General features: G+C 42.0%; 1 protein-coding gene across 2 annotated transcripts in view; it reads left to right on the top strand.

Moving 5' to 3' along the window:
* Nucleotides 1-2,116: 2,116 nt before the first annotated feature.
* ATG7 (autophagy related 7) overlaps nucleotides 2,117-27,521 on the top strand; it is a 71,980-nt gene continuing 46,575 nt past the window's right edge. Inside the window, exons 1-17 of one of the 2 annotated variants that reach the window (XM_066195064.1) lie at nucleotides 2,117-2,178; nucleotides 2,862-3,052; nucleotides 3,381-3,435; nucleotides 4,367-4,484; nucleotides 5,193-5,270; nucleotides 5,749-5,865; nucleotides 6,412-6,561; nucleotides 7,191-7,279; nucleotides 8,198-8,319; nucleotides 9,304-9,394; nucleotides 10,666-10,810; nucleotides 11,376-11,534; nucleotides 13,712-13,906; nucleotides 16,110-16,313; nucleotides 16,538-16,653; nucleotides 17,273-17,348; nucleotides 18,485-18,565. In XM_066195064.1, the coding sequence (XP_066051161.1) occupies nucleotides 2,884-3,052; nucleotides 3,381-3,435; nucleotides 4,367-4,484; nucleotides 5,193-5,270; nucleotides 5,749-5,865; nucleotides 6,412-6,561; nucleotides 7,191-7,279; nucleotides 8,198-8,319; nucleotides 9,304-9,394; nucleotides 10,666-10,810; nucleotides 11,376-11,534; nucleotides 13,712-13,906; nucleotides 16,110-16,313; nucleotides 16,538-16,653; nucleotides 17,273-17,348; nucleotides 18,485-18,565 (1,965 nt within the window). In that variant the 5' untranslated portion in view covers nucleotides 2,117-2,178; nucleotides 2,862-2,883. Of the gene's footprint in view, nucleotides 2,179-2,861; nucleotides 3,053-3,086; nucleotides 3,142-3,380; nucleotides 3,436-4,366; nucleotides 4,485-5,192; nucleotides 5,271-5,748; nucleotides 5,866-6,411; nucleotides 6,562-7,190; nucleotides 7,280-8,197; nucleotides 8,320-9,303; nucleotides 9,395-10,665; nucleotides 10,811-11,375; nucleotides 11,535-13,711; nucleotides 13,907-16,109; nucleotides 16,314-16,537; nucleotides 16,654-17,272; nucleotides 17,349-18,484; nucleotides 18,566-27,521 lie in introns of those variants that run through there. The other variant, XM_066195065.1, reaches the window with a different exon arrangement.

Here is a 27,521-nt window from a genome sequence, read left to right as displayed (position 1 = left end):
CAGGTACTGAGGTCAGGCTGACTGGTCTATAATTACTGGGATCCTCCTTCCCACCGTTTTTGTGAATGGGTGTCACACTGGCCAGTTTCCAATCTTCTGGGACCTCACCAGCAAGCCAGGACTGATTGTAAATGATGGAGAGCGGCTTTGCAAGCTCATCTGCCAGCTCCCTCATAATCCTGGGGTGGATCCCAATGGGGCCCATAGATTTATGAGTGTCCAAGCATCTCAGCAGTTCTCTGACTGCCTCCTCTTGGATAATGGGGGGATCATTTTGTTCCCTGACACCATCTACCAGCCCAGGAGGACAGTTGTCCTGAAGGCAAGTTGTCTTCCCACTGAAAACTGAGGCAAAGAAGGCATTAAGCACTTCTGCCTTCCCCTCATCTGCAGTTACTAAGTTCCCTTCCTTATCCAATAGAGAGCAAAGGTTGGCCTTACCTTTCCTTTCACCATTAATGTATTTATAGAAACACTTTTTACTGTCCTTTACAGAAGTCACCATTTTGAGTTCCAGCTGAGCTTTGGCCTCCCTAATTTTTTTCCTACATTCTCTAGCAGCCCCCTTAAATACTTCCCGAGGACCTGGCCCTCCTTCCAAAAACAATACATCCTCTTTTTATACCCGGGTTCATCCAAAACCTCCTTGCTTATCCAGGCTGGGTGTTTGCCTTGTCGACTGGTCTTTGGGCACACAGGGACAGTCTGTTCTTGTGCCCTCAAAAACTCTGTTTTGAAGAACACCCAGCTTTCCTGAACTCCTTTGTTTTTAAGGGCTTTTTCCCAGGGAACTCTCTGAATAAGTCTTTTTAAAAGGCCAAAGTTTGCCCTCCGGAAGTCCAATGTAAAAGTCTTATTGATGTACCTCCTGATTTCACCAATTATGGAGAACTCTATAATTTCATGATCGCTCTGCCCCAGTCGTCCTCCAACCACCACATCTCCCACCAGCCCATCTCTATTTGTGAACAACAGATCTAACACAGTCCCTCCCCTGGTGGGCTCACCTACCAGCTGTGACAAAAAGTTATCATCCATGCACTCTAAAAATTTCCTGGACTGTCTCTTTTCTGCTGTATTAAGTTCCCAGCAGATGTCTGGCAGGTTGAAGTCACTCACAAGAACAAGAATGATGGTGACTGTAACAACAAAAACCTTTGGTAAAAAGAACATTCAAACAGCTAAACCCAGGAGAATAAAGCTGCCTGAATATTTTTTATCTCAAGTTTTTATCATTTTACCAATGATCTTTAACCGTGTTCGTAGCAAAGACAAGGATTTGTGATAGCCACATTTTATAGCTAACAGATAACAATAAAACAGGAAAATAATGCCTATTTTAAATTCCAAGTACCTAAGAAAATGTCTCATTTTATTTCACTGAACAGGCAATTCCAGTGGCTCTGGATGTGAGGGAAGCAGAGGAAAGCAAGTTAGGGTAAGAAATAGGGCATGGGGCCACAGCTCAAGAGAATTATTTCAGGCGTGGTTTCCTGTAAAATATTTTCAATTCACAGCCAAGGTCAGAGCATACGGAGCTTCCAGAGACCACCAGGAGAGTCTGGGCATTTCTCGGAGATGTGCTGGGAAGGTGTTTTGGGAGAAGACCTGGTTTTGCAGGCACAGAATTCCCCTCGGAGCCTTCCCCGCGCCAGTGGGGACATCTGGCGGGACAGCAGCGGAGCCCCTGGCCAGCAGGGAATCCTCATCGCGCTTTGCCCTAGCTTTTCAGAAAAGGAAACATTAGTGCAGGCGCACATTTCGGCCTTTTCCCACCATCTAAAAGAACTCCATTCGATTTTCTGAGGGCTCTGTTGCGTGCCGGGGAAGGTGGAGCAGGACACGGCTGCGGACACACGGCTCCAAGCGCTGCGGGGCACGGGCCCGCCTCAGCCGGAGACTGGGCTGCGGGGGACGCTACCGAGGTCGAGGGATGCTACCGAGGGCGGGCGGGCACCGCCGGATCCCGCCGGGACCAGGACCGGGACCGGGAGCGGGATCAGGACCGGGACGGGGATTAAGACGCGGACCGGTCCCGCCTCAGGCCCTGCCCGTCCTCCGCGCCTCGTGACGTAATCACTCCGCGCCGCCCGCCGCGTCACCTGCGCGCGGCGGGGGTGACGTCACCGGTGTGCGCAGGCTGGCGATGCGGGAAGTGCGGAGCGAGCGGTGCAGCCGGTGAGAGGGAGCGGGCATGCAGCGGTCGGGGCTTGCCGGGTCCTGCCGGGTCCTGCCGGGTCCTGCCGGGTCCTGCCGGGTCCTGCCGGGTCCTGCCGGGTCCTGCCGGGTCCTGCCGGGTCCTGCCGGGTCCTGCCGGGTCTTGTCGAGTCTTGTCGAGTCTTGTCGGGTCCTGCCGGGTCCTGCCGGGTCCTGCCGGGTCCTGCCGGGTCCTGCCGGGTCCTGCCGGGTCCTGTCGGGTCCTGTCGGGTCTTGTCGGCTCCTGTCGGCTCCTGTCGGGTCCTGCCGGCCCCTGGTACCGGCACTGCCACTGCCCCGGCACTGGCCCCGCGGGGTCACCGCACCGGCAGCGTCCCCGCACTGCCCCTTGCAGCCCCCGCGATCGGTGTGTCCGGCCCTCGGCCGGCTCCCCGGGGCTGCGGTCCCGCACAGACGAGGCGAAGGCTGCGCGGTGCCGAGCGGCCGGGGCCGTGTCGCTGTCAGTCCCGGTGCCGATGCCGTGTCGCTGTGCGGGGCCGGTCCCATGGCAGTGTTTGGTCCCGGGCCCGTGTCGGTCCCGTGTCGCTGTAGAGGGCCGATCCCGGGGCCGGTCGCGGTCCCGGTGCCGTGCCCGTGTTCGCTGCTGTCCCCTGTGTGTCCCGCGTGGCTTCCCCGCAGTCTCACGGGCTTTCCCCGCTCCCCAGGGCTCCGGTCCTGAGCTAAGCCATGGCCGCGGCGGGCGGGGATCCCGGCGGCGCCGCGCTCTCCCGGCTGCAGTTCGCTCCCTTCAGCAGCGCCCTGGATGCCGGCTTCTGGCACCAGCTGACCCAGAGGAAACTCAACGAGTACCGCCTGGATGAGACCCCCAAAGTCATCAAGGGCTACTACTACAATGGTCCGTACTGACTCTTTTCGCTGGTTTAGGTTTCTCGTGACGCTCCTCTAAGTATCCGGTAGATTTCAGTACGAACTCTGTTTTACTAGGTCGGGTTTCTCCTGACACTCCTCTCAGTATCTGATATATTTCACTTGTTTTGCTGAAACATTAGAAAGCAGGGCTGTGAATTTTGTATGTTTCACTGGGTAATTTACATCAACAAAAAAACAAATGTTTCACTGGGTACTGTGTATGTTTTACCGGGTAATTGATGCCAACAAAAATAGCTGGAGTGTTTTAGTTTAAAAGGAACTTTGTTGCTGCTTGCTTTTTTTTTTTTCTCCAGGTGATCCTTTGGGTTTGCCAGCTCGCTTGACACTGGAGTTTAGTGCCTTTGATATGTAAGTACAGGCTATTATTTTTCCTTCGTTTGTGTGTGAAGACACTTTCCTGGTATAAGATTGGTATATGAGTTAGAGAAACTCTACAGGAGAATAAAGAGCATTTTAATGAATTTTTTAATAGTGGAGAGACTGCTTTGAGTCACAAAATATTAACTCCTTCGGGCTGAATTTAAAAAATTCTGAATTCTCAAATTCACTCACTTTCTGCATGTACGTTTATATAAAATACCTTTTTTCCCTGTTTGCTCAGCTTTTTGCATTAGAGAGGCTTTTTCAGTCATTTGAGTCCTTCCCTTATAGCTTTAACTAGGATTTCAAATCGTTTTTACAGTCCCTGGTTGTTACACTGTAATCTCTTCCAAAGTGTTTATCTGTTATGACTGGAAAAATATCAAGTTTTGAGAACAGCGTTAAAGGAGGCATTGAAATCAATCTGATCTGTAAATTAAGGGAATACTGTAGGGTTTTTACCTAACTTATCTCAAAAATAAGATGCTGTTTGCAAACAGCAGCTTCTCCAGCTGATGATGCTACAAACTGTAGGTGCTGCTCAATCTTTTGTCTGGATGTGTTTTAAACATCAAATTTTAAGTAACTCTTTAGGTGAGTACAACACTGACAATGTAAATTCAGCTTAAATCAGTTCTTCTCAGTGCAAATCCCATTTGTCACAGGTAGCCTCTATTTGAACAGAATTTAAAAGCTTCAGTCCCTGATTCAGTGTCACTCTGCTTGGAGAAAACACAGATGCCAGATGTATTTTTGATGTATTCCATCAGTCCATGCTCATAAAGATGTTTTCATTAGATGAGGTGTTAATTCAGTTGCTGTGCCTCATCATTGGTAATTGAAGTTTACACCTTAAGATAGATCTTGCTGCTGCTGATGACTGTATTAATTCCCAGAGTTTTCCTTCCTTTTTTTCCAGGAATGCTTCCATACCAGCACGTTGCTGTCCTGCTTTTGGAACTCTGTATAACACCAACACTTTTGAGACTTTCAAATCCTGTGATAAGAAATCACTTCTGGACAAGGAAGCAAATGAGGTGAGGTTTAAAATCAAATCCCAGAGTGTTTTCAAATCCTTTCTACCACTTGAAGTGCTTTACATTCTGCCCCAAATTTGGAGATACTCCAGTCCTGAGTTCTGCTTGGAGAACTCCATCACATTTTAAACTCTGCAATGCTCTCGGACCTGTCAGGGTCTTGAATTCTGTAGAGCACATTTTTAACTTTTGTCTTCCTACCCAAAAACCAGCAGTGCCTGGTTTAAACCTCAGATTACTGCAATTTATCCGTGTGACAAAGAGATGGGAAAGCTCCCCAGCAGCAAGAAGCCTGAGATAAAGTAAGAAAAAGATGTGTCAGAGGAGCTGGTCTGACTGCACTGTCACCAGTTCATTTAATCTCATGGCCTGGGGAGAGGTGAAAGTCAAATTTAAAATGCTTTATTTTGACCAGTCCTTGATTGCTTTAATTCACTGCCTCGAGTAACAAAATTTTCATGCATATCTTCACTCCTAACCAGGAATTTTTTGCATTCTTGTGGCCTCGTAATTCCCTGTTGTCTGACCTTTAAAATCCTTTTGGCACAGATAACAATGGATGAATTCAGTTAGAAAAGATCACAGTGAGTGTTTTTTTGCATGCTTTAAAGGTAGCTGGAAGAACTACAGATTTTTGCAGCCGTTCTCATGTTTTCTTGGTGTTTCTCTGCCCTTTCTCTTCCTTCTTGTCCCCACAATCCGTGGCAGATCTGGGAATCAATCAAGTCTGGAGCTGCTCTGGAGAATCCAATGCTCTTGAACAGGTTCCTGCTGCTGACATTTGCAGTGAGTACAGATAATTTGTAGATAATTCGTGTCTCCTACTTGTAGTGGAAATAGCAAAGTAGTTTCTTTCTAGGAGTATTAATATATTTTGTATTAATGATAACACTGCATTGATATATTTTTATATTATTTTCTACAAACGTAGAGAATTGCCTGATGGCCTTATCAGTAAAATCAGTATCAGATATCAGTAAAAGTAGGGCAGCTGTTTCATGTCTAATAAATTGAAAGTTTTACTAAATGCTTCAGCTAACAAAACCTGAAGGATTGCACACACGTTGTTTAAATCTTAAATGAAAACATATACAGAGAAGGGAAGTCTTTTGGTATTTTTGTGATCTTCTAAAATCTTTGTGAGGTTAAAGATCTGTGTGGTTCCCATGGTTAAAATCATAAATTATTAATTTTAATTAGTATTATATATTGCACTTTGATATATCTCTTTATTATCTAATTTTACAATTTTTTTCTTCCCTAGGATTTAAAAAAGTATCATTTCTATTACTGGTTTTGTTACCCTGCTCTCTGCTTCCCTGATGGAATTCACATCACTCAGAAACCTGTGTGTCTTGGGGAAAGGTTCTCACTAACTCAGGTACTCAAAATCCTAAATATTGTGAATTCTGCAATACTGAGAACTTCTGTCAGCTTTAAAACTCAGTATTTTTTGTTACCACAAACTGAATTAATTGGAGACTCTTAATTTCTTTTAAAGTATTCACTTTTTTTTTTATTTCTATGCTGGTTTTTTGTTTACTTTTTGTTCCATTAATGTTTAAATTGTCTCAGTTTAGATGCAGATATGGCAAACAGTTCTTAAAGAGGTGATTATGATAAGCTATATATTATATATTTATTTTGGAGAATATATGTTAAGCTGTATATGAAAATTAAAATTTATATGTCATTGGGTATATAGATCTGGTTTTCAAACTCATTGAAAAGAAACCTTTATGAAGGGGCGTCCCCTGAGTGGGCCAACTCATTAAAACTACAAAATTATTAATAAAATGCATGATGAGACAAGAAAAAGAAGTTATTTTTTTCATTTTTAGGAGAAAAGCTGAACACTGTTTAATTTCTTTCATATCACAGTGCAGAGTTGTTAAAACTGGTGGTTCAGGTGTGTTTCCACTTTCAGATCCAAGCCCTGCAGAAAGCCTACGATGACCTCTGCCAGCAGGAGGGGGTGACAGCCCTGCCTTATTTCTTGATGAAGTATCACGATAATTCTGTCATGATATCCCTGCTGAAAACGTGGGATGGCTTCTTTCAAGACCAAGGAGGAAAAGTAATGAGAATTTTATAGAATTTTATATCATTGAATGTTTAATCTGGGAATGGTTTGAAGCTCCAATACTGAGCTGGGCTCAGTGCTCTTGTCTTGAGGGGGACTATAAAGTGATTTTTATGCAGTTTTCCCTTTGATTTGTTCTCTTGCTGCCCTGCGCCCTTTCATTTTTTGATTGTCCCAAAACCAGTGCAGAATTTTGGGTTGGGAGCAAGGCTTCAGTTGCTGGATTTCCCTCATAATTGTGTTTTTAAGGTAATGAAGGCGCATTTATTGCAGTGAACATCCAGAGTCCCCAAAGAGGCCAAACTGAATAAATCTCAAAGCTGTGGCAAAAGCTGGAGTAAAACCTACTTTGACTATGGATTAAATATTTATAAATATAAATTATATACATACATACATACATACATACATACATACATATATTTATATAAAATTTAATTTAATTATATATTGATAAAATTTTATAAATTTATATATATATATATATATGTATTTTTGTATTTATAAATATGTCAAACATGTTTTTAGGCCTGCCCTGTCCAGAATTTTAATTTTAAAATGCCTAAGAACCTTGGCGTGACTGTGCAGAGATGACTTCTCATGCAGAACAATTTGATTTGCAGGTGACAGTTGGAGTTTATGATCCCTGTAATTTATCCCAGTATCCAGGATGGCCACTGAGAAACTTCCTGATCCTGGCAGCTCACAAATGGTATCTGCTTTATTCTTTCCCACAAAGATTAATTTTTGGTTGATATTAAATGAGATATTTTTCCCTCCCATGGCATTTCACTCATATCACCCACCTGAGATTTTGTTCTTTCCCACATTACCCAGTCAGAGTGATTCTGATTTTGTGCATTTTCCTGGTTTTTTACTTCTGTCAGTCACCAATTCCTATTAATCCTAATCCTCACCTGGAAATGCCAGCTTCACCCCCTGCCAACACCCTCCAGATGTGTCAAATCTGGTTTAGAATACTCTGTGAATTTATATCATTAATTACTGTCGAGTAATAGCAGACTGACATTGTAAAAATCAGATATTCTTAGGGTTTCTACTTGTGCCACTTGGATTTTTTTGTTGGGGAGAAGATGGGAAGACAAGACACAGTTTTTTACTCTGGGTTTTGAAAGAAAGGATTTAAATGATCAAATAAATTTGGGTTGCTGGCACAAAACTGTAATTAGGTTGCACTTCCATTGTTTTGAGTGTTACATTTGCATAGTCTTGGGGTTCAGAGGGATTTAGGTATTAAAATTCTCATTTTTTTTGTTTGGAGGTTTGAATCATGAGAAGGAAAAATTAAATAATACTGAGAACTCAGAGAATCTTTGTACCACAGCAAAGTCCCAAAGTGTCACCTGACGTCACCTGCTTTTTATTCCTCTAAAGCTGCAGTTTTTCCGGTGCTGGATGAATGCAAGGACAGGCTGACAGTGGCATTGCTTTGTTTCTCACCAGACCAGTCATTTTCTTACACTTGAGCAATTCTTTCTCTTTCTATACCTGACAAAAAGCCTCATTCAGAAAATCCACTAAACCCGTGTGAAATGCTGGTTAAAACAAGTCCCTTTTCTATTAAAGAAGTTGCATGTCTGTCTCTATTTATCTTTTATTTCCATGGCAGGGGCAGCGTTCTGCAGAGGGTTGAAGTGCTCTGCTTCAGAGACAGGACCATGCAAGGGGTGAGAGACATCACACACAGCATCATCTTTGAAATCAGACTGCCAGAGACACCCCTGGGCCCAGGTAATCAATTCAAAATACTTTCTTCCTTTTTTTTTTTTCCTTCTTCATCACTGCTGGCACGGCAAAATAAGTTACTGCTACAAAATCGTTACTTAAGTAATTTATTTCAAATGGATTTGAAATCGTTTGACTTTCTGTGAAATGTCTCTAAAGGAAATGGTTCCTTTTTGGACAAAGAAAGGAGAGGGAATATTCTCTCTCAATTTTCTCCCTCCTCTAATTGTGTTTCTAATTGAAAAGCAAGAAAAGTCCTGCTGGTGTCATAGGAAATACAATACAACAGCAATTTGGCTCATTTTTTTTTGTTGTTGAATTTGTATACAGTCCCTCAGGTAGGCAAAGAAGTGATAGTGAATTTATGGGATGCAAAATTTCTGGAGGATTTCTAAAATGATCAAAACCTGCCCCAGAGTGGAACTGTTCCTTTAATCCCATAGTGACACATCCTGGTGTATTTTAAAGCAATAGACTTGAAGTGTTGAAAGAAAGTCTCAGATTTAATTTGTAGGTACAGGACAGTATCACAGAATTTCTCATACCTCAGGCAAAAAAATTCTGGAAGCTTCACATGTCATTGTTGCAAATTATTTAATTATGGATCATTAAGATATATAATTCTCCACTGAGTTTGCAGATGGGGTCTAAGGACCATGAAATGATAATTGAAAAGCAGCACACGGGACACCTGAGAGCAAAGAAATTCTCCAGGAACATTCAGTTGATGTAAAGAGCAAAATTTTTATAGCAGGTCAGGTTTAAAGTAAGGTTTTTTCCCAACAGCTTTAAATCCAGAAAAATTTCTTTTTTTCTGTCCCATGATACTAAGGTTTTCATTCTTTCTTTCCTTTTTTTTTGTAGGTTTTTTTGGGGGGGAGGGAGGCTGTGTTGGTTTTTTGGGGTTTTTTGGTTGGGTTTTGGGAGGTTTTTGGGGTTTTTTGTTTGTTTGTTTGATTTGGTTTTTCATATTTTAAATATTTCAAACAGATTGCCCAAAAGCTGTTGGATGGGAGAAAAACCAAAAGGGAGGCATGGGGCCAAGGATGGTGAATCTCAGTGAATGCATGGATCCAAAGAGGTTTGGTTTTTATCTTTTAAAGTCACATCGTTTTCTTTACTTGGGTTAAATCCACAGCGAACTGAAATGTGAAATAGGTAAGAATATGCAGTAAAACATACACTGGGTATTATCTGGACTTTACTTTTGGAGGTCAGGACCTTTACAGAGCACTGCACTGCCTGCAGCAGAAATCTCGGCAGTTTTGGCCTCTAGTTGAAAATTCAGAATGCATTTATTTAAAATGGAGTGAAATGTAGGTCAGAGTGTTACAGGCCTGTGGTAATTTCATTGAATTCTCTACCCTGCAGGGTGTAATGAAAATAAACACGGGGGAAAGTTCATCCTTTGGGATTTGTCAGAGTGGACCAGGAAAGAGCTCAGGAAATGTGACTTTAATAATTTTTATCATTCTGTACATAATGTTTGGGCAGTGGATTGAAAAGAATGAGGTTACAGAGTGTCTGCACCTGTGTCTTTGCCTTAGAAAAACTTAATTGGTCTGATGGTTCAGGTTCCCATTTTGCCCATCAAGCAAAGCCTTTTTTGTCAAGCATTTGTGGAAATTCTCAGTGTCTTCACAGATATTCAATAAAGTTCGTCTCAGGGTTCTTAATTCTTTAGGTAACTTGACATCCTTTACTTATGTAAATTACTGAAGTGCTTCCCACAGAGGTGTTGGTTTGAGAATTGCTGTTTAAATTCTTGCTGCACAAATAATTTACTGAATGCTGAAGAGATTTTATGATGTGGGAGGGAGTGAAACTTGCAGGAATCTTAGAGCTGTGGTGGTCTGGTTTGGTGAGAGTTTTAGCACCCTCTGTTCTGGTGGATATAAAAATCTGCCCCTTGCTTGAACACAGATTTCCTACTTCATCTTCTTTCTCAAACTTCCACAAAGAAGTGCCCACCATGCTTTAGGGTACAAGTGGAAAATTGCATGTTAAGGGCAGGTGTAACTGCATACAGGAAACCAGGTCGTTTAAAAAAGAAACAAAAGTGTATGGACAAATTATCTGTCTTAGCACTGAGCTCAGCAGGAATCTTGGCTGAGACACCATTTTTATTCTCATGCTTGCATCAAACTCATTACTAAAATTTTAGTTTTGGATTGTTACTTTTTCAGCAATTGTTGTCTGTTTTTTGTATTACCTATGTGTTAAATTGCTGAATTCTTTCTCTCCTTTAAAAAAACCTTTAAAATGAACTCCTTCATCTGAACTACCAATAATGTCTTTGCTGGAGAAGCACAGGAGGGTTCCGAAGCTGTTGTTATTTATTCCATGGTACAGGTTGGCAGAATCATCCGTGGATCTTAATTTGAAGTTGATGTGCTGGAGGTTGGTGCCTACTCTGGATTTGGAGAAGATTGTGGCTGCCAAGTGTCTGCTGCTGGGAGCTGGCACCCTGGGCTGCAGTGTTGCAAGGACCTTGATGGTAAACCCTTCATCTTATAGATAAACCTCCTGTGTCTCATAAATTCTGTATTTATGTTTTTTTTGGTCCAGCTGCCCAACAGAGACAGACTGCATCCTCTGCATCAAAACACACAGAATGCACATTAGTTATATTGTAAATTGCAGGGAAGAGGTGACAGCTGTAGCTAATGGCAATAAATAACTTAATATTCTGCTAATATGAGAGAGTAAGGGAACCTTGGCAGAATATCTTGGGTTTATATTAAAAAATAAATTCTGGAACAAATTAACGAGATATTGAGACAAAATTCACAGTGAAGTACTTGTAATAACTGTGCTGATAATTCCTTTCAGGGATGTTCACCCCATTCCACTGAATTCAGCAGGGTTGGAGGGATTTCTGCTAAACGCTATGTTTGGACCTACCAAATTTTGTATTCCCTTATTTCAGTTGCTTCAAATAGTTGCAAAACCTTTTGTAGCTTAAAAAAGTGTTAAAAAAGCAACGTTGAATGCGTGGCGTTCCCCAAAAAGATTTCCCGAGGCTATTGTCATGACCTTTATTAAATTCTGTTCTCCTTTAGGGCTGGGGGGTGAGGAAAATCACTTTTGTGGACAATGCCAAGATCTCCTACTCCAACCCCGTGCGGCAGCCGCTCTACGAGTTCGAGGATTGCCTGAGTGGGGGCAAGCCCAAGGCTCTGGCAGCAGCAGAAAGGCTGCAGAAAATCTTCCCAGGAGTGGTAAGATCATCATTTCCATCTTATTATCACTGGGGAATTAAAAAAAAAAAAGGCAATTTTAAATTGCTGTTCCAAGTTCTGGTAGTTAAACGTTAAAAAACGCAGCGCAGGTGTTCTGTTGGTTACGGATTTTATTTCAAAAATAAAAGTCAGTGTTTGATTTCAAATATCTGTTCCTGGTGACTTTATTGAGGGAAATATCTGTAGTGATGAAACATGATTAAGGATCACGAAGTTTTCAGTAGTTTATTGATAATGAAATGAATTTTTCCTGTCTAGGATGTCGTAAGGAGATTTGAGTCATGCCAGGTCAGACATAAAACTCTGGGAGCAGGTCTTGAGGGAAGTAATAAATGTACTTTTGAGATTTCCTGTTCTGTTTTGGACCCCAAATTTGCAAGCTTCTCTAAATTGATTTTCTACATTAGAAGATATTAGCTTAGTTTTTAACTTGCAGTAAACGGAACAACATACAGTCCCCTTTTTTTAATGTCATTCCAGTATTTTATGAGATGGTAACTAAATATTTTGGATAATTTGGAGGCATTTTTAAACTTTTCTTGTATTCCTGAGATTTTTGGATTCTGTGGAATGAGCAAGATCTGTCTTTGGGGATATATATGGATGTTTTGTCCTCCTTAAAATAATACCTATGTGCCCTTTGAGCTCTTTTTGCCATTGTTTGGCTGCCAAAATGCACCTCAGTCACTTTGCCTGGTGACTGCTGTCTTTTTTTTTTGGTTATTCAAATAAAATTGTTGAAGCTGCCAGACTTGTCTGTATTCCTGCAGCTACAATACCTGGATTGAGCTTTTTTTTTTTTTTTTGAATTCTGGAAGAATTTTCGTATTTACCACCTCACTGACCATTTTTGGCTGCAGCTAACATCCAGCTTATTTATTTTAATTGATTAAACAAAAATTGCCCTCCTAAGTCACCAGCAGTGTCAGTTGAGCTGATCTAATCAATCAGCACTTTGCAGCACAGGCTTGATGAGATATCCATTAATACTTTACTCAGGCACAGCATGGATTAAGTTTTGTATTCCTGCCACAACCTTTTGGAGGAGATAATGACACTGGAATGAAAGCCTGCCCCAGTAATTTCCTGATGTCTGTGGTGATGGTACAGAGGGGAAAAAAAGGTTAATGCAGATATTTCCCACAGTCATTTCTCCAAGCTTCTAAGTGAGCCTGGTTCTTTTCGTCCTCAGGGATATTTATGTATATTCACCCTTCTGGTTATTTGGTTCACCTGGATTTATGAGTTGTGCTGGTAATTAATTGGTTTGTGCAAAAGCAAATTCCACCAACCTTCCTTACCTCTCTTCCCATGGAATTTCATGCTTGGTTCATCCAGGTTTTTTTACATTTTGGTTTTTAATTTTTCCTGCAGTGCCAAGCGGGGAGGCTTTGGCAAGGCTTGTCCTTCTGTGAGATAAATGAGGGATCCATCCTTGCCTTGCAGCAGATGGCTGGCAGATTGTGCTGACACATTTCCAAAGGAGCGAATTCATTGTTTGCATTGGGTGTGCATTGTGTAGATGCTGATTTGGCCCAGTTAATTGCTCTCAGTGTGCCCTTGCCCAAGTGAGGGGCTGGGAGAGGGAAATGTTTCTGCCACAGGAGCAAACTCCTCCAGCATCTGCACAGTGCAGGCCTCCAACTCTGCAGTGACAGATCTCAGAAGTGCTTTTTGCTGTCTCAGGTTCCCCCGTGGCTGGGGAATTCCAGGGAAATCATCTGAGGCTGTTCTTCTCCTCAGGAGCTGAGAATAAAGAGCAGTGTGTGTGATACTGTCACTGAGTCAGTATCCAGCAGCAGAAATACAAACTGCAGCCTCTTAAAATGATGTGTGAAGGGGTTGCTGGCAGCTTGGCTTTGGGGTGATGTTTGGGATGGTGTTTGTAACCCGTGGCGTCAGGAGCGGTTGCACCGTGTTCTTGTAGTGATTTGCTAGGACTGCTGAGACTTTCTGAGGCTGTTCTGCATGAACAGAGTCTGAGAAACTCCAGCACTGGGCTTTAGTGCACAGCACTGCCACACAGAGAGGTGCAAAGAGCAGAGCTGCCATTCCGACAAACAGCAATTGAATTTGGACTCTGTTTTGTATTGAATTTCACACCGATCCACAGGGCTACCTTCTGAACTCGTGATTTTCTGTCTGCCTCCCTCTAGAGCTCTGAAGGTTACAACATGAGCATCCCCATGCCAGGCCACCCAGTGAATTTTTCTGAGGTGACAATGGCCCAGGCTCAGAGGGATGTGGCCAAGCTGGAGGAGCTCATTGATGCCCACGATGTTGTTTTCCTGCTGATGGACACTCGGGAGAGCCGCTGGCTGCCTGCTGTCATTGCAGCCAGCAAGAGGAAGGTATTGTACTGATCCTTTTATTTCCCTTCCTTTCCTTCTTCCTTTCTTTAAATACATTTCTGGCCCTGAAAAAATGGACTTTTATTTCTTTGTAGCTCCAATGAACTTTCCTTTGGCATTGGAGAGATTTAGTGAGGGCTTCACTGAATTACAACCTCGGGTTAAGTGTGTGTAACTTTATAACTTCATCAGTTCCTCCTTAATCCTCCTGGCCTTTCTGCAGCTTGCACCTGTGCTCTTTCAGCAGTGTTTTTAGCTGTTTAAAACCAGCACAGAAATGACAAAAAACCAGCAAATTTGCAAAGCTGGGTGTTGAACTGGGAAGTGTCAGGGCCAGCCTGCTCTTCCATGTGTCTGACGGTTGGGAATTTCCAGCAATATCTGGAATTTCATGTGTATATTCTATATGAATCCTGCCTGGTTCAATCAGAATTGAGTGGTTTTATGATGTCCTAAACTTCCCTCCCACATTTTCTTAACCAGCAGTGCCTCTCTGCCCTTTTTCTTGCAGTATTCAAATAATTTTGAGGATAAATTTTGAAACTTCTTTGTGACAAATTTCTGTTACTCCGTGATGTAGTGTGTCTGCATCACAGTTGGTTGATTTGATAACATCACTTTGATCTGAGGAGATGGAATTCTCTGTCACTGGAAAAAACACAGCAGGGAAGTTCTGCGGTGTCCAAACAAATTCTCAGTATTTGATGTTGATAAACACTCAGTGGGAGCTCTGCTTCAAATGTGATTTTGTGTGGCACCTGCACGTCTCAGGCACTGCACAGTTTGGTCCTGAAGCTCTCAAAGAGGCCCATGGGAAAGAAGGAGCACGGTGAGTGATGATTTGTGGAAAACGCACTGAGCCAGCTCCATGGGTAGCAGTAAGAGTCGCTCTCCCCACTTCATCATCCAAGTGCTTGGATGATCTTTGCCATTCCCGCAGCCCTTCCCCAAAACAATTACCTCAGACAAACCAACCCCTCAAAGGCTAAATCCTCATGGCAGATGTTCAGTCTCTGTTCCTGCTGAGCACTGGAACTTGTGAAAATTGGCTTGTTTTTTCTTTTTGTTAATCCATGCCAAAAGATAATTTTCCGTTTGTCTCTTGTACTTTCCCATTGTCTCTTTATCAAAACCAGATGATTTTCTTAATTAAGGCTCAATCAGAATGAAATAGTTACCTGCCAGTAAACTGAGAAGAGAGAAACAGTTGATTGCAGTGGGAATTGTTTAACAATATTATTAATTTCTGCTAATACCAGCTCTTACTCATATTTTGGAAGAGGAACACCATACTCAGTTTTTACAGGTAGATGCAGTGAGAAGATGCAATCTTTTAATTGCTGCAGCCCTGGATAAATTCAACAGCAGGGTTCCACTTCAGGACTGAGCAGAAATAAACTACTCCAAGGCTGAGAGAGGATCTGCAGAAATAATTGGAAATACTGAGAATGATGCTGAGACTCAAAGCTTGCTAATTAAGATGACTAATTCTTGAGAGAGCTTCCCTCAGAGCTCTTCTTTTAAATAATTCCTGGCTGGAAGAACGGGAAACGAGGAAGTGCTGCACCAGAACTTTTATCAATAATATCTGCAGATGAAGCAGTGCATCTTCCTTTATGTTTGACTGGCTGCAGTCATGATGGTGTTCATGTTGAGCTTCAGATTCCTCTGTGCACTTGCCACAAAGTGGAGAGAAAGGGGAACGTGAGGACAGAGGAATTGTGCAGCACAGCTGCTCCTGCTCTCCATGTGACTAAGAAGATGGAGATGAAGCCCATCAGTGATCGTTAATTGCTTTCCTTGCTGAGCAGAAACTGGTTTGGATAACAGATGGCATTGCATTCCTTGAAGCTGCTGTTGCTTTTTTGTCACAAGTTTGTGTAACAGCTAGAGGGAGTCATTCGTTGGGATCAGATTGCCCTGAAAGGCACAGCAAAAGACAAGGGCTTGTGACTTTCTGAAACAGACTTTTATTTGGGGGTTGTTTTTTACTAAGTGCTTGGCATCTGCAGTTCTGCACCTTTCAGACACTCTGTTGTTTATGGCTGAGGGGGTAAATATGCAGTTAATGGTTTGCTCATCCATCTACAGCGTGTGGGGGTTTTGGCATTTATAGTGAATAAAAACCTGGAGGCTGCTTTTTTCTCCCCCTCCCCTTTTTTGGCTCACTTAAAATCTGTTGTTCTCTCTTTATTGTTCACAGTTGGTCATCAATGCTGCCTTGGGATTTGACACTTTTGTTGTTATGAGGCACGGCCTAAAGAAACCAAAACAGCAAGAATCTGGTGATTCCCGTTCCGGCAACGCCTCTGCTTCTTCTGATCTGCTGGGCTCCTCACTCTTCTCCAATATCCCTGGCTATAAACTGGGCTGCTACTTCTGCAATGATGTTGTGGCACCAGGGGATGTGAGTGGAACCTCAGATGGCGATTGTGTCTCTCTTTTGTTGCGACTCGAATCTTTTTTATTTGTTCCTAATGGTGTTTCATTAAGGGATCTGTGCTGTGTTGGTGTATGTGAGGTAAAGAAGATGCCAGCTGTGAATTGCACAGCCCTAGAGGTGTTTTGTACAGGGCAGCTGGTTACTTTGGAGTTGTTTTTGCTTCCCTTCAGAGCTGTCTGTGTTTGTAGTCCACCAGGGATCGGACACTGGACCAGCAGTGCACGGTCAGCCGGCCTGGACTGGCCATGGTGGCTGGAGCCCTGGCAGTGGAGTTAATGGTTTCTGTCCTGCAGCATCCAGAAGGGTGAGCCATTGCTGCTGTTCTCAGGGGTTCTCTGAGAAATCAGACACGTTTCATTTAGGGAGCAGGAGGAATCACAGCTCAAGGACGTTCTGTGGGGGGTCATGTTGTCTGTAAATTAATGCGATGTTGTGCAGTGTATGAGGGAACTGCCTCTTCAAGTGTTAAGTTTTTCTTCTCTCTCTGAATTTAACCACAGAAAAGGATTAAGAATCTTTCAATTTCAGTTCAGTCTTTCATTGCTGCTAGTAACCTTGGCTTTCCTTTGCTGGCCAGTGTTTGGGTGTGATGAGGAGCTGTGTGGCACATGAAGGGCTTCAAGATCAGTAAATCTTATTTAAAAATCAGTGTGTGCTACAGAAATCTCACTGAAATTCTGCACCATGAACATGAGGCTTGTTTTCTCTTTAAAACCTGTGAGAGAAAAAGTGATTTAGGAGTTGAAGATGAGTCTCAGACTGATTTATTTGTATTTTTATCCTGCTGAATCTTGGTGACTATGAAACAGACTTTCCACATAGATTCCTTGCCTCATTCTAAGCTGTAGCAAAATGCCTGGAAGCTGACTGGAAATTCTGACTGTGTTGTCTTGCTCTAATTTTCCCTGTTGGGTTTTTGGCAGTGGTTATGCTGTGGCCAGCAGCAGTGATGACAGAATGAATGAACCACCCACTTCTCTTGGGCTTGTTCCTCACCAGGTAAATTATTTGTGATAAAAGCTTTTGTTGACGAGCTGGGAACTGATCATCACAGATGTTGTCTCCTTAAAAAAAATGCTGATGCCACTCCCCAGAAGACTAACTCTCCATGTTTATTAATAAATAAATATAAATAATATTAACCCATCACACAGCCCAGGCAGGGTGTTCCTGGCATTGTGTTTGTGCTACTCGTGAACACAAAATTCCTGCTCCCCACTGAGCTGGAGTTTGTTTGGAGCAGAAATTATGTGAATAAAGCAATTTCTGACTTTTCTCAATCAGAGCTCCCAATGTGAGCATCTTAAAATTCACTTTTTAAATCTCTTCAGAGTTTGAAAACAATTCAAATCAGCCAACTCCCAATTATTATGTCAGTTGACTCATTTTAATTATTATTTATTATCTATTGTTATCACAAAATACTCATGTTGCTTTGGTACCATACAGCACTTTTTTCTTCAACTCAACCCGAACTCTCCTCACAAATGTGTTACAGTTTTTCGAGAACTCAGTTTTAAAACTTCAAAATTGAGGTATTATTATTTGTATTGCAGAAGTTCGTTAAGTTCTGTTCCTGGTGCCATCTCTTCACTGTAATAAACAGAATAAAAAGGATGATGAGTTCTCCAAAGAGTTCACAACTGAACTGATCAAATCCTGCTGCAAAGTGTTTTCAGTGCTCTCTCTATTAGCAGAAACAGTGGTCTGGAATTTTAAAATTGCCTATCAATACTATCATATTAACATCATCATTGAGGAATGCGCACCAGTTAAATGTTCAGACTAAAGGTTATAGAGATGGGGAAAAAAATGTGTTTCAGTGGTCACACCGTGACTTTTTCTTTTTCATGGAGCTTTGCACTGAGAAAAGGCCAACTGCAGATGGTGCTGTGCCTCCATTTCTGGTGAAGTGACGCTGCATTTGGACAGTTGTGCCATTCTCTGTACATAAAAGATAATGTTTTATAATATATAAAATATAAATATAAATAATATAATATACTAAGCACAGTAATATGTGCTTAGTATAAATGATAGGTGTTCTTTTTTATGGAACGTACGTGTCCAGTTCGTGTTCAATTTTGGAAATGTTTCAAATAGTAATGTAATTTTTTGGCTTTTTCATCTTCTAGATCCGAGGATTTTTGTCCAGATTTGATAATGTTCTTCCAGTCAGCCTGGCATTTGATAAGTGCACAGCCTGTTCAGCCAAGGTAGGGCTGAGTTTGTGCCTTCTGTTATTTTTATACTTCTAGCTCAATTTTGGGGTACTTTTTGACATTTTCTCTGACTTCCTTAAGGCTTGGAATCTGTTCCCACTTCAGCTAAAGTTCTTTTTCCCTCACAGCTTTCTTTTTTTAGCTGTTTTTCAAATTTCTGTGGCATCACCTCTTACTGTGTTTATCTCCTCATAAATGCTGCCATCAGCTGAAGGATCCAAGCAGAGATTGACCAAGACATTTCTGAAAAGTTGATTACAGTAGCATTGTCCTTATCTTGCAGCTTTGTAGGGAGGAATGAGATTGATATTATTTAAGAAATCTTTTCTGATGTCTGCTGAATCAATCTCTTCAGCCTTCTGGAGCTTAACGTCTTTCCAAAGAGGCAAAATGGTCAAAATTTCTGGTTTGTGATACAAAACAGACAAATAATGAACAATTGAGAGAAAAAAAAAAAGACTTCTTACCATTTCTTCATTGAGCAGATTGTTCGTTTTGCTGCTGGTGCTGCCAGTCCTGAGTCACCTCAGAGTTCCCAGCTGTTTCTTGGCTCTCTGGGGCAGCTCTTGCATTGTTTCCCTCTCCTGTGGCCTTGAAAATTCCCTCTGGCAAGTTGTTTTTTTGGCCGTGGAGTGCAATTTCCAGAAGTTTTCCATGGGATATCTCAGCAGGGAGATTCAGAGGGTTTTTGACTCGTGGTGTTGAAGTGCTTGGAGTGCCGTTAATTTATTTCACTCTCCTGTACCTTGAGACTGGCTGCAGGGAGTTCTTTCTGTTCCTTTCACCGACTGCGCTCGTCCTCTTTTCAAGCAGCCATCAAAAAACAAATGGGACACTGGCATCTTTTGGAGAACTTGCACAATATCTTCATACCCAGTGTTCCTTTTCTTTCTCTGGGCTGTCTGGGTACGTCTGACAAGTTTTGAAGGGCTCTTAATGTGCATTTTCTCTTCAAAAGTTGAAGCACTGAAGTTGGGTGTTTCTAAAACTAGCAGCAGTTTTATCTGCCCTGTTGAAGAGCTGAAAGCTCAGCAGTAGATAAAACCTTGCTGCTGGAGAATTTAAACTAAGTTAAAATGAACTGTTTCCTTCTTCTTTTTCTCTTATTTTCTCCTTATCTCCAATTCAGGAAACACTGATTCGTGGAAACAATAAAAATGTACATCCACGCAGATAAATTCAACGCAGGGATCAATTTCTCCTTAGCAAATCATTTCCTCTTGGAGGTCATTTTGAGAGAGCCCCGTTTTACATAAACAGACTTGATGATTTAATAAAAACTGCCTTGGATTTTAGCAGCTGTGCTATTCCCAGAGAGATCACTTTTCATGTGGTTTGGGCATTGAATTACTTGTGTGCTGAAAAGGTTGCTCCATTGGCTCACGGATTTCCTTACAGTAGAAACACTGCCTTTGTTTACTTTGCTAACTTTATTTATTGGCATAAGAGTATGTCACCCTGCATTATGTGGAAATCTGATGCCGATGCTTTGAAATGACAAATCCAGTTATGATTTAATTGTAGTCTGTATGTTGGTTTGTTGTGTGAGGGTTTGTTTGGGTTTTAATAAGGTAATTTAGTGTTTCGTCCTGCTCTGTGTCAGAATTACTGGGGATTCAGACTTTCAGCACAGATAGAATTGAATTGGCTGGCATTGTGTTATTTCTTTTGTCAGGATTCTTCTTGAGCTCTTGTCACTCTGTAACTCCTAAAGCACAAAAGCAATGAGTTAGGAATTTTAGAAGAATTCCGGTACGTCCTGCAGCCTTCCAGTCCAGCTGGAGGCCTCAGGAGAAGCTGCTGATGATCTGCATGTTTGGAGATTCGAGTCCTTTTCATTTTGACTCAGTCATTCCTTCCCTTCTCTGCTTTTGAAGCTTCAGAGACCAGACATGCAAGCGGCCAACTTTTCCTTACCCAGAATTATCCTGCCCAGGCCACGTGCCAGAGAAGCTTCCCACAGGCAATTGTTCAGGAATTTTGGGATGGTCACAGCAGGAAACCAATCTGTTTTTATTCTGGGCCAATTTTTCCTTGTACGATTCCCCCTCTGTCTTATTCTGGTTCTGCAGAAGCTGTGCTGGAATGTCAGATATCCCTGTGAGAGCTCAGGGCACTGAGAGAGCAACGAGAGCTCTTCTGGTGCCAAACGTGTTCTGGCACCAACAAGGGAGACTCCAGAGCTCTTTAGGATGGATATTTATTGGTAACAACTGCTTTCCTTACAGGAGAGATTGTTCAGCTTATTACTGACTGGGCTAATTAACCTATTTACCCTGTTAGGAGCAAAATGAGGCTGTTTGTTCGTTCTGTTATGGTGAGAAGTGCTGCAATTCCTTGAAAAACAGATCTGATCCCTGCAGAAAACTGCTTAAAGCCTTGAATCATGAATGTTAAAATACGGATGTGTTTTAATGCAAAACTGCCAGTGTTTCTGTTTCCATTTCCTTTTATTGCTCCCCTTTACTTCATGGAACGAATGAAGAGACCCCACGGATCCAGAGTTGAATGTCACAAAAGATAATGATCTATCACAAAATGTCACAAAAGATACTGATATAAAATATAAAGATGTAAACCCCCTCTGTTTTTACACATAGCTCACATTTCTTCCAGAGTGAGGATTTAACACCCATGTGCTGGAAATGTGACTTGGTTTCTCTCCTTCCCGTACTTACGGGCATTCTCATGTGTAACTACTCCCACTCTGAAATTTATAAAACTCAGCACAAGGATCTCTGCTCATTTTCAGGTTCTTTCCCAACTTTCTCCTGGGTGTGCTGGGAACTGGAGCTGCTGAAGTGGCTTTTTACGCACTTGAGTTAATGCTGGCTGTTTCTCAGTCTCATTGCGTGTCAGCAAGGGGCAGCCACTGGGAGCAGGGATGGTATTGTTGGCATCGTGTTACAATTTCTGTTTTCAGGCAGGATCTTCCCCTGCCCTCGCAGATGTTTTCCCCTTTTTACCATCTCAGGAACCCATTAAACCCTTTTGCTGTGACATTTACTGAGCGCTTGGGTTGCGTAAGTTATTTATGAGCGTTGCAGTTTGGGAATCCATCATCGTGGAGCCTCAACAATGCTCTCATTGTTCTCCTCTGCTGACTGCTGGGCCTGCATTTTTATTTGATAATTGTTCTGATCACTTACGACAGCAACCTGCAAGATTCACTCACTCACTGATGGTTTTCGGTTGAGATAATTTTGGTTTTGGTTCCAGGCCCTTCAGGTTTGCCCTGACTGCACCAGGACATTCCTGTTTGCTTTCTCCCAGTAGCAGTGGATGATCAGTCACTGAAACTCCTTTAAATCTTTTTAGATCATACATTTCTCAATTCAAGTATTGTGTGGATGTAAAAGTCGGGGGGGGGGGGAGGGAATAAATCTCTTGCAGAGCTTGCAGAAATGGTGAAGGAAGTGGGGAGAAATGTTTCAGGAATGAACATTTCAGAAATTTAGGAGAATGTTTTAAAAGAGTTGTTTCTGTAACTTGAAGTCAGTGAAACTGAGTCCCTTTCTAACTTCCCTTATTTCCTGAATTCCCCTATGTGAACATTTGACAAGCCTCTGTACAGTGCAGCCTCTGTATTAATATTGGATAGATTTCATTGAGACTTGAAGAACTCATCGTTAATGCACCCGGGCATCTTTTCAGCATTCTGAGTTAAATGCTGGACTTCTCTTAGAAATGAATAAGAATGAATTTTCCCATTGTTACATTTAAATTTCAGAATAGGAGGGTTTAAGGGAAAGAAGAAACCTGCCATTGTTTAAGACAATGGAATCGTGTTTCTGACAGGTTGGATTTCTGTTGCATTTAAATTAAATTTTGTGGGTCCTAAAGGGTTTTTTCTTGGGGCTTTTTTCCCCCCAATATTTCTTATTCTTCTAATTCTATTAAATTGTAACTACAATTAGGACAAAGCAAAGGACTATCAATGAGGAAAAAGACAGCATCACTGCAGTTTTCTGGTATCAACATGTTCAATATCTACCTGTGCCCAGGATATAAATTTTAATTATTTCTGTTAACAGCAGCTCTGTGCTGTCTTGTCATCTCTCTGAAGCTTTTACACAATTCCTTTTCTGTCACTTAAAACTGAACTAAAATACTTGGGCTTGAAATATCTGTCTACCAGAACTGCAAAAAGAAACTTGGAGAACACTGAACTGCATTAAAATTCAGGAATATTCAGTGTGTGGTGTTCGGATGATGATGATGTTGTTCATTCCTCATACTGTAGAATTCCCTCTGGAACTCAAAAGATCAGGTTTTCGCTGGATATGAGCAATTTGTAGCCGTTCTTTTTTCTTTCCATAAGATTTTTTGCCTTTTTTTAGCCCAGTGCTTTCTATTTTCAAATTTGCTGTTCATTTATTCCAAGGATTCAGTGCATATTCATGGAGACACAAGATTTTTAATTATTTAAGTTGTTTCTCATATTAATGATAATTTTTATTTTAAATACTCATTTTTCAGCTGTTTTTCTACATTTTCGTTGCAGTCTTTGACAGGTCTGTCTACCCTGATGCCCATTTTCTTAAACCTAACTGATCATCAGCCTGGCTTTATTGGAAAGCTGGTCTTCGTTTGCAAATATCTTTGAACAGTTTTAAGCTAAGTTTGACTTCTGTTCAATTTTCCCACATTTTTGCAGTGCTGATATATCTCCTTCCAGAATTGTTTTGTTTGAAATTGGCAGAGTGGAGGGAATTTAATTTCCAGAGATGGTAAAACAGCAGAAATCGATGAAATACAGTTTTGGAGAAAACGCTGCTGCTCCTCCAGTGCTGTTTTGCACAGGCATTGTGGCACATCCAGATAATGAGCCCCTCTGCTCTGAAATAGCCACAAAATGTGGATTTTTAAGCTGGAGCTGTGTTTGAGAGCCGCTGAGCAGCTGCAGTTTCTGCCTGAGGCTGAGCCACTTTTGGGTGATCAGCGTGTGACAGCTCTGCCTCCTCCTGAAGTGCTGCTGGCAGGGGAGGGCTGCTGGAATAAATGACTTTTTCCTGGGCACTCCCCAGTCATTGCTGGCTGCCTCCAGCCAGCCCTGCAGAGCTGAGGCCACTCCCGCCTTTATAAAATCCAAAATTTTGTGCAGGCAGCCAAAGCATCATTCAGCACCAGGCAGTTGCTTTGCTGGGAGAAGAATCATTCCTTTAGACTTTGGGAAGTGCCCTTGGTTTTCTCCCAGCTTTAGGGATTCTCTGCAGACAAGGGATGCTGCTCCTGGATTGTTCCTTCAGAAATTTGGGGGGTGAGGTGCCCGTGCACGTGTAACACAAGATGCAGCCCCAAACTGTCCTTCCCATGGGATGGGGCTGGGGAGGATCAGGGTTTTCTGCCTCCCTGGATGACAGAGGGTGACTGATGCCAGAAGGAGCTGGAGCCAAGCATGGCAGAGCTGCTGATGAGCTCAGCAGCTGAAATTCTGGACAGGAAACAGAGTGGGGATAGATGAAGTTGTAAATATCCAAGGTGTAAATATCCATCCTGTGGAAAACATGGGGTGAGCAGGGAGGGGACTGCAGGATGTGCCCGCGCGTTCAGGGAGGTCAGGACGCACAATCTGATGGTGCTGGCTACCAGAAAACCCCTTTGGTGCCTCTTTCTCAGTCTCTAAAACAGATTTTTGATCAATTTCCTCTTGATCCCTTTCTTTCACGTCTCTGTAGTCCTGTTTTCAGGCAGGGAATGCTTTCAGCTTGTGAGCTGTGCCATGAAGCTTCCTTGGGCTGACTGGAATCTGGTGATGCTGTTACATTTAAAATAAGCTGTGAGAAATGCTTGAGAAAGGAAAGAGCAGCTCAAATCAAAATCTTGCAGTTTTATCTGTCAGATAATTCTTAGCAGAAAAAATGGTTACTTGAGGAAGCACATCAAGATTATTCCGGGAAATAATTCATGCATCTCCCAAGAACTAAATGTTGACAAAGCCATGCTTAAACTGGCATTTCTTAAATTTCTAAGAACTCTGCTTTCCTTCTTCTCATTATTCAAAAGAGACTGAACAATCCCAAGCTAAAAAAAAATCCTGTTGAAACCTTTCAGAGCTGACTCTTCAGTGAGTTAATTCTCCATTTTCTGCCCATTGAAATTCAAATTCAGGGTAGGAAATAGCAACAGGCAAAGCTCATTTGTATCACTCCTTTTCTACCCTAAATTAAAACAACAGTCCCTTCCTTAAATGATTTTTCAGCACGTTGTACTTGGATTAGTTTGGGTTTTACACCGATTTGTTTTCATTTTTAATACTGATTATGGGAAGGGAAGGAGAGAATTGTGTTTGTGCAGAGGGTGAGTTCACGCCTTGGACACGAGCCTAAAATGATGCCATTTTTGCCTGGTGGTTTTTAGATTTCCAGTACTTCCAGCATGGCCTTGCTCAGTGCACACCTGGAGCTTTCTGTAGAACTTTGTTCTTCCAACTTAATGCACAAGTTTTAGGTAATTTCATTTTCAGTGATTTTTAGACTATTATCTTTTTTCATGTAATATTGGCCAACTTTCCTGTTCCAAACCCATAAACTGAGGCCCTGAAAAATCGTTCCATGATCCTCACAAAAATGTGATTTTATTGCCTTCTTTTTCATAGCTGTGTTACAGCATCACCTTATTAGACTTGACAATTGTTGAGGATCAGATGGCACTAAAAATTGAGAACTTTGTGAAAAGGCAAGAGGTTGGGAATGAGGATTTTTTTTAAGGAAACCAGAATTATGAGTTGGGTGGTAAAATTTTGAATATTAACTCAATGGCTCAGCTTACTCCCTTCTCATTCAGGAGGATTCTTCACAGCATAAAACTTAGATTAAATTGCTCCTTTAACAGCAGATATATTGAATTTTGAAGAGTGGAGCTGGCAAGACTTTTTCACGGCTGTCTTATTTTTCAAGTGTGCCTTTTCGGCAGGTGAACAGTAATTTTCTATCCTTGCTGCATGGCCTGTGATGAGCAGGGAGTGTAAAAATACATCCAGGCCTGTCTAATTTCTAAACAGAACCTTGAACATTGAGATTTTTTTAATTTTTTTTTTCAGATTGATTCTGAAATATTTCGTGAAGTATCTGCCCCCTTTGAGGGAGACAAGCTGTTTTGGGGGAAAGTTCCCCAGAAATCTTATTTAGTGTAAATAATTCAGCTGGTAGCATTCATTCCTTATTTTATTTTTCCTGGAAAGTAAACAGCACTGGTTCAAACTCCTCAGATGCAAACTGCTTTGAAAAGGGGGGAAAAAAAGCCAAACCAAATGTAAATAGTGGTAAAAAAAAGTTTGAAATTGATGTGACAGAAATCAAATGAGCCAATTTTTGCATCAGTAGCCAGTTTCTTTGGGTTAGGAGCTTGTTTTTTGTGTTTTTGCTCAAGCAGATATTAACTTTTTCTGCTCTAAAGCAGTCCTGGAGCCAGATTCTCCTTCTGAATGTCTTTGTACCCAGCAACTGAGAGGACTTTGTGCAGAATGCTGTTAAAAAGAATATAACACCAAGGCTGCACATCTGTTTCTCGTTTCAAAGCAAGTCCTTTTACTCCAAGCCTGTATTTTTTTCCCTTCTGCCATGAGATTTGGGGTTTTTTTTTTTAACTTCAGTGTACAGGCCACAATAAAAAGATTGCTCATGAAATGGGTTACTGGGTATCATTTACCCTGAAGGCTTTGGCAATCCATGGGTTTGGTCCTGTTGCGATGATGTTGCATCCACAGCTTGATTTGTTCTATTCAAATGCCATTATGTAAAAACTTTTAAAAAAAAACAATCCTGAAGCTCTGGCTGTGTGAAATGGAGACTGAAATCAAGGTTGTGGCATCAACCTGAGAGATTTGCATGTCAGGAGAGGGTGGTGTGAAAATGTGGATTCTCCTGGCAGTGTTTGTAGCAGCCGTGAAATCCAGAACCAACTGGGCTTTTCCAGCTCTCCTGAGCTCTGAAAAGTGACCTGCAGGTGAAGAAAAGATAGAGAGTTCCTTAATAAATCCTTCCTGCTCCAGCTTGCCAGGCTGGGTGCAAGGATTATGTATTTCTGGTTCTTTTTGTTGTGCTTTTAGAGGGTTGTTTTTTTTTTTGCCTGGCCAATGAATTGTTGCATATCGACACCTCACTGAAGGACTGGGTTTATTCCCTGGAAAAGTTCAGGTGGGATTTTGTCCACCTGTGGTCAGACATGAACTGGTTTGAGATCAAGAATCATAAAAATCGTAGCATCCTATAAAGCTGCTCCTGGGGAGGATCACAGTGGGACCAAGGATGGTGGGCAGTTGTTCAGGAGTGCAAAAGCAAATTCATGCCAGCCTTGGGCCTTTGGGCTCTGCTGGACATGATTAAATAGGAGAAAATTTCCTTTCCATGCAACAACAGATTGGTCCCTTATTAAATCTGGAAGCATTTTTTAGAATTATTTTGTGTCTATTTGTTGTCCAGACTGGTTTTTTTCCTGTGTGATTATTCCTTGTGTGGTCTCCTGGCATAAGAATCTGAGATTATTTTGCCTCATTTCTTTTTCCTTTCTGAGCTCTGAGGTCTGATCTGTGCCCTGTTCCATTTATCAGAGAAATCTGCTGCTGAATTTGGGTAGGAAAGGTTAGATGTGGGCAGCTTCAGGGAGTTCCTGCCTTTTGTGGCACTGGAAAGTTTGAATCATCTCAACTGGGAAATAAAATCCCTGAGGGTGACAGAATATTCACAGAATTCACAAAAAGTTCTCCCAGTCACTGCCTGTATTAAAAGGATTTCATTAGAGTGGGTATCTTCTTTAATGGTACCTGCTCAGGCAGCCAGTGTGGTGCTGCCGGTGATTTTTTGGCTCTCTGATCTGACATTTGTTGGCTGGCGCGGCTGGAATTCTGAATTTGAGCCTGTTTAACAACCCCTTCCATTCGGCAGGCTGTCACTGTAACAAAGCAAGTTCCTGCCATCAGTAAGGACACTTTTTAATGCAGCTTTTCGGG

The sequence above is a fragment of the Chamaea fasciata genome, unplaced genomic scaffold (assembly GCF_029207755.1).
Source record: "Chamaea fasciata isolate MVZ Bird 193981 ecotype frontalis unplaced genomic scaffold, bChaFas1.0.hap1 SCAF_13, whole genome shotgun sequence".
NCBI classification, from domain to species: Eukaryota; Metazoa; Chordata; class Aves; order Passeriformes; family Sylviidae; genus Chamaea; species Chamaea fasciata.
This window is presented reverse-complemented; position numbering and strand designations above follow the sequence as displayed.